The sequence below is a fragment of the Amborella trichopoda genome, chromosome 3 (genome assembly GCF_054954075.1).
Source record: "Amborella trichopoda isolate Santa Cruz 75 chromosome 3, AtrichopodaSantaCruz75HAP2 v2.0, whole genome shotgun sequence".
In the NCBI taxonomy this organism is placed as follows: domain Eukaryota; kingdom Viridiplantae; phylum Streptophyta; class Magnoliopsida; order Amborellales; family Amborellaceae; genus Amborella; species Amborella trichopoda.
The window spans coordinates 45515282-45523348 of NC_142338.1; the positions used below are offsets into that span (position 1 = coordinate 45515282).

The following is an 8067-nucleotide window of genomic DNA, read 5'->3' on the forward strand; positions in this document are numbered from 1 at the left end:
CATGAGGCTCTCATCATCAAGCATCACAGCCCTAGCAAAGCCGTGATGTACCAAGGGTACATTACACCTCTAAGAGGGCTATCAGCTTTAGATCATCATGGACTTGATAAGTATGTGATAAATCATAGGGCATTTAGATCAAAAAAAAAAAAAAAAAGACAAAATAGTTATAGATCTAGATTTTAAAAAAAAAAATTGTAAAAATTTGGAATTTTTGAAAAGATGAGAAAACAAATTTTAAATTGTATACTATGAGACTATTTATTTTTATTATCACCATGTGACAATTGCTCCAAGCTATTAAATATCAAATTGGATGGCTCAACAAAGTTCAAGAACTTCTTTTTAAACTTTTGAGTCTAATCTACAATACATTCACAACCACAAGAGTTGAGTTGCAATGGATAATAGTGATTGCAACCTTGGTAAATGATCTATTTGCATATTTTTTTAATAGAAAAATGTTTAAAACTTGATAAGACGAAAATAAATACTGTTTGAACCCGCCAGGACGGTATTTCCTGAAAAAGTCGTAGTGCTTCTTTATTTATATATATATATATATAATTAGGCATATTTAACGTCACACGTGAGTAGGCCATGCACTTTGCTTTGCGTGGGATATTTAACAATTATTTTCTAGATATAGTTTTTGATAAATCAAACTGAGAGAAATCATTTTCCCTCAAATATGAAGGTCCAAATCCACTTATACAAAAAGCAGGAAAAAGAAAAAGCAGCGCAATATAGTGGTGCGCCTACGGCCTACGTCGCCATCCAATCCAAGTGGAGGGGCATATATTCCCCACTAATTTCAGTATCCAGGGTTGTTTATATATGCAATAATCTCTCATGTTTGTAGTTGAAAAATCTGAATTTCAAAGTTCTCTCTCTAATTAATCACTCTGAACAAACAATCCACCCAAGAAAGGCACTTAACCCCAAACCCTTCAGTTGAGTGTCTGTCACCTCATCTGGGTAGATTGCAACAAGTGCCCAAACTTTCTCTCTCTAAACCAGAAGTGCCCTAACTCTCTCTCTCTCTCTCTCTCTCTTCCTCTGCATCAGTGCCATGGGACTCAGCCCCAAGACCCAATATGTGTGGCTTCTACTCATTCGGGTGTCCCTTATTTACGAGAAGCAGCAGTAAATGCCCTAATCTATTCTCTAGAAAGATAATCTCTCTCTCTCTCTCTCTCTTTTTGTGGGGTGCATGAATTTCAAGCTCAGAAGCCTGGATGTTTGTGATGAAAATGCCATGGGTTGTTTGAGAATCCCAATGCCACATGTTAATGGTCTCTCTTTCAGATGAACAAGTTGCTTTATCAGGTATTAATGGCTTCTCTGTCACAAATTTACTTGGAACTTTTTATTTTATTGGGTTTTTTTATTATTGTTTCTTTATATTAATTTTTTTCCATAAATAGTAACGTGTACCAGGTGTTGAATAATTGGATCCGTGCCTTTGATGATTGTGCATGTAGCCATGGGGCTTTGGATCTTTGTAACTGATTTTTTACCTCTTTCTATGGAAATTCAAGCTGTGTATAAATTTATTTTTTTTGTTTTTTGTCCTGGTTATGGTAAGCTTCTGCATTGTCAAAAATAGGAGTTTTGATAGATTAATTTACATATATCCTTTGTTTTTTTTCTTTTTGAGGAAATTTTCCTTTACTTATTAAATTATTTTCTCTCCCCGAGTGCTAAAACTTGATTCCATTTATTTTCCCTTGCATTTCTTTATTTTTCTGCCATTTCGCGAGGTGTATAGTAGTATTCTACTTGTTCTTTCTGTTCTGTTTTGGGTATGTAAATTTCTTGCCCCTTTACTTTTCCCTGGTTATATTAGGGAAAATAGATGATAAACTGTTACCAAACCAACTGTGATTCCTACTTGGATTTGTATTTTTGTTTTTGTTCATGTTTCTAAGTTATGTTAACAGTGGGAACAGTGTAAATAGGCCGTTTTCCCCTTAAAATTGTTTACCATTTATTGTTTTCTTCTTCGTTGTCCTTTCTCAATTTTATGATTAAAAGTTTAATGTGCATGATGATAACAAGAAAATTCATAAATAAAAGTAGTATGATTGTGAATTGAACTCTTTATACCTACTTGGGTATATATTTGTGTTACAACAGAGACTGAAGAGTTCTAAAAACCAGAATTTTCTTCCAATGGGGGAAGCCACTACTTCATATTATCAGGAATTCATTGGAGATGCGCCTAGGCTAGACAAGTACAAGAAAGTTTCGGTTCTGCCTCTAATTTTCCTCATATATTATGAGGTGTCTGGTGGGCCATTTGGGGTAGAAGATAGTGTACAAGCCGGAGGCCCTCTTTTAGCCCTTCTTGGCTTCCTGGTTTTTCCTGTTATATGGAGCATTCCAGAAGCTTTGATCACTGCTGAAATGGGCACCATGTTCCCTGAAAATGGGGGTTATGTTGTTTGGGTTTCATCGGCCTTGGGCCCATTTTGGGGTTTTCAACAAGGGTGGATGAAATGGCTAAGTGGGGTCATTGACAATGCTTTGTACCCAGTTTTGTTCTTGGACTACTTAAAATCAGCAGTTCCAGTTCTTGGTGAAGGTTATCCTAGAGCTGTTACTGCTTTTCTTTTGACGGTTGCACTCACATATATGAATTACAGGGGTTTGCACATTGTAGGATGGACTGCTGTTTCATTAGGTGTGTTTTCATTGCTTCCTTTTGTTGTTATGAGTTTATTGGCCTTACCAAGACTGGACATGTCGAGATGGTTTGTGGTTGATATGAGGAATGTGGATTGGAATTTGTACCTGAATACTCTGTTTTGGAACTTGAATTATTGGGACTCCATTAGCACACTTGCGGGTGAGGTTGAGAACCCAAGGAGAACCTTGCCCAAAGCGCTTTTTTATGCCTTGATTTTGGTTGTTTCGGGGTATTTTGTGCCTCTTTTGACTGGAATTGGAGCTGTGAAGCTTGATAGAGAGGTGTGGAGTGATGGATATTTTGCCGATTTGGCAAAGATTCTTGGTGGTGTCTGGTTAAGGTGGTGGATGGAAGCGGCCGCTGCCTTATCAAACATGGGAATGTTTGTTGCAGAGATGAGCAGTGATTCTTTTCAGCTGTTAGGGATGGCTGAGAGGGGAATGTTGCCTGAATTCTTTGCAAAGAGGTCACGTTATGGAACCCCATCGATCGGGATTTTGTTTTCAGCATCTGGGGTGGTTTTATTATCTTGGTTGAGCTTTCAAGAGATTGTTGCAGCTGAGAATTACCTATATTGTTTTGGTATGATTTTGGAGTTTGTGGCTTTCATTCGGCTGAGAATACAAAACCCAACCGCTTCACGACCTTATAAGGTGCCTTTTGGAACTGTTGGTTCCATTTTGATGTGCATTCCTCCTACGGCTTTAATATGTGTGGTTTTAGCAGTTGCTTCTCTCAAGGTCATGGCTATAAGCTTGGCGGCTGTGATGTTTGGCTTCATCTTGTATCTGCTTATTGGCTACATAAAAAAGAAACAACTCGTGAGATTCTCTATCTGCTCTGACCTCCCAGATCTTCAAGAAAGTAGGCATGATTCTAGTGAACCAGTAATTTGAGTTTGGGTCTTCTTCTGGGCATGGGAAACAAGGACTAGAGTTGTTTGAAGTGGGATGACATGAGCATGTCTATGTGTTTTGCTGCTTTGTTTCTAATAAGGATTTTCATGCCTAGCTAGTTTCTCATCCAACCAGCCATGTTTAAGAATAATGGAGACTCCAATTTTATAAATATCTTGTTTTGGTTGGACCATTATGTTAACTTAGTTTACTTTCTGTCCTGAGTCGTTGTTATTGGAGATTGGTTGTGTTTTGTTAAGAGGAAATGTGTTAGGGAAGGGTTTTAGGAAATTCAGTGTGAATGTCCTTGTGGGTGGCTTTCAGGTACTGCATTATATATGTAACAAAATGAAGTTGGAATACATGGATTGTGTGATTGCCATCTTCATCATAGGCTTCACCATGCACACTATCATACAAAAATTGATACTCATGAAGGTTTGAAGCTGTAAAGAAATGACACTTACTACTTGTAATAATTGTAGGATTGTTTGGTGTTTACACATGTGGTCTTGGTTGTCCCTCGCGTGGTGGATATTTGTACGAGTTGGGCACCTCATCTATCGAGGCACTGCTATCTATCGTGGCACTGCTATCAGACGTAGCAAATAGCAAATATTTATTGAAGTTATGGTTGTGGTGGTGTAATGTGTTTTTAGTACTTAAATATTGTCACTTACCAGGTACAATTGTGCATTACTTTGATAGGCTACATTGATTTGTTTGAAGTTTTAGCAATACTGCATGGTGCATGCTGGTCCTATATTGGGTTTCTGAGAATTTAATTAGTATATGTTGGTAAAATAGCTGAAGTTTAATCTCTTAAGATTTAATCTCTTAAGAAAGCACATATTAGATAGATAGGCGCTTGGATCCATGTTTATGCACTAATTTGTTGGCATGAATCCAAGATAATGTTGTGTTATTGCTTGCTATACCTTTTTCTTCTAAGTGAGAGCACAGATAATTCCATTCGAGTCAAAAAAAAAAATTTCTGATATTTCTAACTCCAGTGATTTTAGGGGTATTTTCAAATGCCCTAGCTAGGAGTACTTTTAGGACAATAATTTTGGGGTTGTGACTTATTCAACCTACCTACCAATATAAAGTACATAAAAAAAGAAAAAGAAAAATGGAACAAGCACCCTTGTTACGCATTAAGACTGTTTGATTTTGGACATGAGATCTCGGTGTTTTTCTTATGAAAATCGCTGTTTTGTATATTGAAAATAGGGCAAGCTTTTTATGCTTCCCCTAGAACATAGAAGTTCTATCCTCCCTTTTATCCAAGTGTCCATTCTGAAATGAAGGGTTAAGATTGCCTCAACCACAATGTCGCGTCTCTACACTATTTTATTTTAAATTTTTTTCTATGAACTATTTTGACACCAAATTTTGGATGTCCATTCCCATATTAAACTCGCACTAGCGAAAATATAAAAAAAATATTTTCAATAAAATAAAATGATCAAAATATCCCTGAAAGTTTCAAAGGGTATTTTGGTCATTATATTTTATTGAAAAATTATTTGAGATATTTTTTATAGGTGTACCTCAATGAGAAGATGGCACGTACCAAATTTTATATTCATACAATTTGTATAAAAAAAAGCTAAAAATAAAATACTTTAAGACGTCGGATCTAAGATCAAACGGTGTGTGGCTCTCTTGATCAAAATTGGACGGCTAGATGGTAGCGGGAGGATAGAACTTCTATGCTTTAGAGGAAGCATAGAAACATTTCCTTTAAAAATATTCATAAGATTCCAAATGTCCATATTAAGAAGTTTTTTTAAATATATATTTTGCTTTTTTTAAATATATATTTTGCCCAAGAGAGTAAATGTAAGAAGTAGAGGGGTTTGACTGTTTCAATTTGAATTGCAACTTAAGTGTGGTGGTAGTGATGGTGTAATGGTGGTGGTAGTACTAAAGCTATGATGATTGTGGTAAATGATAGATTGGTAGAGCCATCGTAATCGTGGCGGTGATGGTAGTGGAGCTGTTATGTTAGCGTGCAAAGCAACGATGAATGCCATGGAATTTTGAACAAGAATATTAGTAAGAAATAAGATTCTCAAATTTTATATAAGCCAATTCAGCATTGGACTAAAGAACTTGGAATGGGCATGGCATCTTTCTACAGGGAATGGTTCGCAACCGTTTTATGGATACGAGTGTTCTATATTCCTACACCCATTATTGGGTTGGTGTGTTGACACCCGTTATTGTGGTTTTTATTTCGAGTCTTCTTTCACTTGAAAGCGCTGCGTCAGACGAAAGGCTCATGCACGGCTTTTGGAAAAAAAAAAAAAAAAAAAAAAAAGAAGAAAAGAAAAGAAAAAGAAAAAAAAAAAGAAAAAAAAAAAAAGAAGCATGGAACACCCCCTCTTTTCCTTTTCTCTTTTCCATGCGGATACAATACAAGTCTCTCTCTCCCCCTCTCTCTATAGGGAAGTGGTAGTCCAATGGCCTATCGTTGCTAGGGGTGGCAACTGGTCTTGTCGGGTCCTGGTTTGGTCGGACCCGGACCCGGACTCGGACTCGGACATGAAAATATGTTGTGGAACCTAGATCCAAACTCGGACCCAACTAGATCCAGAGTTCCTAGACCCGAAACTGAATTGTTTATAAAGGATCCGGACCCGATCCAAAAATCAAAATAACATTATTTAAATATTATAACTACAAATATATATATTTCAAATAAATTAATAAAATTTGATTCGGCACTGATCTAGGTTGGGTCTACATGGACCCTGCCTTGGACCCACTCGGGTTTACCTATTGGGTCTCCGATCAGGTCCAGGTCCATTGCCACCCCTAATCTTTGCTCCTTCAGGTTTGGGAAGAGGCTGTCGATTGGGCAAATCCAACTCATTGAGAGTATTAGATTCTTTCTCAAGTTCATATTGATGTTTTATTTATTTTTCTTGCAAAGTTTGACTTTTATCCTTGGCCTTTAACATGTCATATAAATTCATTGTATTTCAGTACTTTAAGGGTTTAAAAATAACATTCTGAATTCAAATTTGGTACTTAAAAGAAAGCAAGCCTTAGGAATTTCAATATGAAAGTAACATATCGCATACCAACAAAGGGTTGCTCTAAAAGCTCATTAAGGTAAAAAGGATGCAATGTCAAAAACTATATAATGGATATGTTAATCAAATCTATTAAACTGGACGGTAACTTCTTGATATTATGATTTTCTTTTTTATATCAATGATTTAAATACAGATTAGTGATCAAGATCGCCCGTATGAAAAATCGGACTGGAACGATGGTTCACTGGTTCAGCCTTAAAAAAATTCAAAAAAGTATTAAGATTTTTTTTAAATCCAATTTTAAGGTTTCAAAAGAAACAACGGTTTTGTATTATAGTTTTTCATTATTTTATAAAAAAAAATACATAAATATTAGCACACCAAAGAAGAAAAAAATGAATAAAAAGAATAATAAAAAAAATATTGAACACATAATCTGTATGGGAAAATAAAGAAAAAAAAAGTAAGAATAATAATAATAATAATAATAATAATAATAATAATAAAATACAAACAAATTAGTTTCTATTGTACACATAATTTATCCATAGAAGAAAAAAATATTGAGCACAATAAAAACTAGTGTACTTATAAAAAGAGGCTCATGGGCTACTTAAGTCTTGAGATGGAAGAAGTTGCACCGCTGCCCAAGGAAATGGGTTTTGGGGTTAAATGGAGAAGTTGGATTGTTGGATGTTTATCGTCTGCCCCATTTCTCAGTGCTTGTTAAGAGAAGTTCTACTGGTTTTTTTAAGGCTTCCAGAGGTTTTCGTCAAGTGGACCCCATGTAACCATTCTTTTTTTCCATCTATGCAGAATGCTTTAGTCTAATGATTAGTAATGTAGAAGGTTCTAGGCATTTCTGTGGTTTTAAGGTGGCTGAGATGGGTCCAAGTATGACTCATTTGCAATATGCAGATGATACACTTATTTTTGGTGAAGCAGATGAGATGCAAGTGGCAAGCATTGCACGTTTTTAGACTACTGTGAGGTGGCTTTGGGCTTGAAGGTCAACTTCCACAAGACCTCTTTGATAGGAGTTAACTGCCCTTTGGCACTGATTCTATCTTTAGCAAATTGTTTGGGTTGCTCGGTGGGCTCTTTCCTTTTTACTTATCTGGGTATGCCACTCTCCGATTCCATGCATTCTATTGCAGTATGGGATAAGGTGCTAGAGAGAGTCCAAGTGAAGTTGGATCTGTGGAAGCCGAAATACCTGTCTACTGGTGGGAGGGTTACTCTATTAAGTTATTGTTTAGTTAATTTACCAATCTATTTGATGTCTCTTATTTATATGCCAGCCTCAGTGATTAAGAACATTGAAAGAATGATGCATAATTTTCATTGGGGGTCTTTTGGGGAAGAAATGAAGTATCATCTACTAAGGTGGGATCGTGTTTGTGCCCCTAAGAGTGAAAATGGTCTTGGCATC

At 36.2% G+C, this 8067-nt stretch overlaps 1 protein-coding gene across 1 annotated transcript; it reads left to right on the forward strand.

The window, feature by feature from the left end:
* Positions 1-964: 964 nt before the first annotated feature.
* LOC18443935 (putative polyamine transporter At1g31830) lies at positions 965-3976 on the forward strand. The gene is made up of 2 exons (XM_006854115.4): positions 965-1329; positions 2140-3976. Exons 1-2 carry the CDS (start codon positions 1309-1311, stop codon positions 3586-3588), a joined length of 1470 nt encoding a protein of 489 aa, XP_006854177.3. The 5' UTR covers positions 965-1308; the 3' UTR covers positions 3589-3976.
* Positions 3977-8067: the final 4091 nt, after the last annotated feature.

Bases quoted from the DNA above. Each gene is read 5' to 3' on its own strand.
- LOC18443935 (XM_006854115.4), top strand. From the start codon at position 1,309: ATGAACAAGTTGCTTTATCAG. The intron at 1,330-2,139 runs GTATTAATGGCT...GTGTTACAACAG, and splicing joins TGAACAAGTTGCTTTATCAG to AGACTGAAGAGTTCTAAAAA.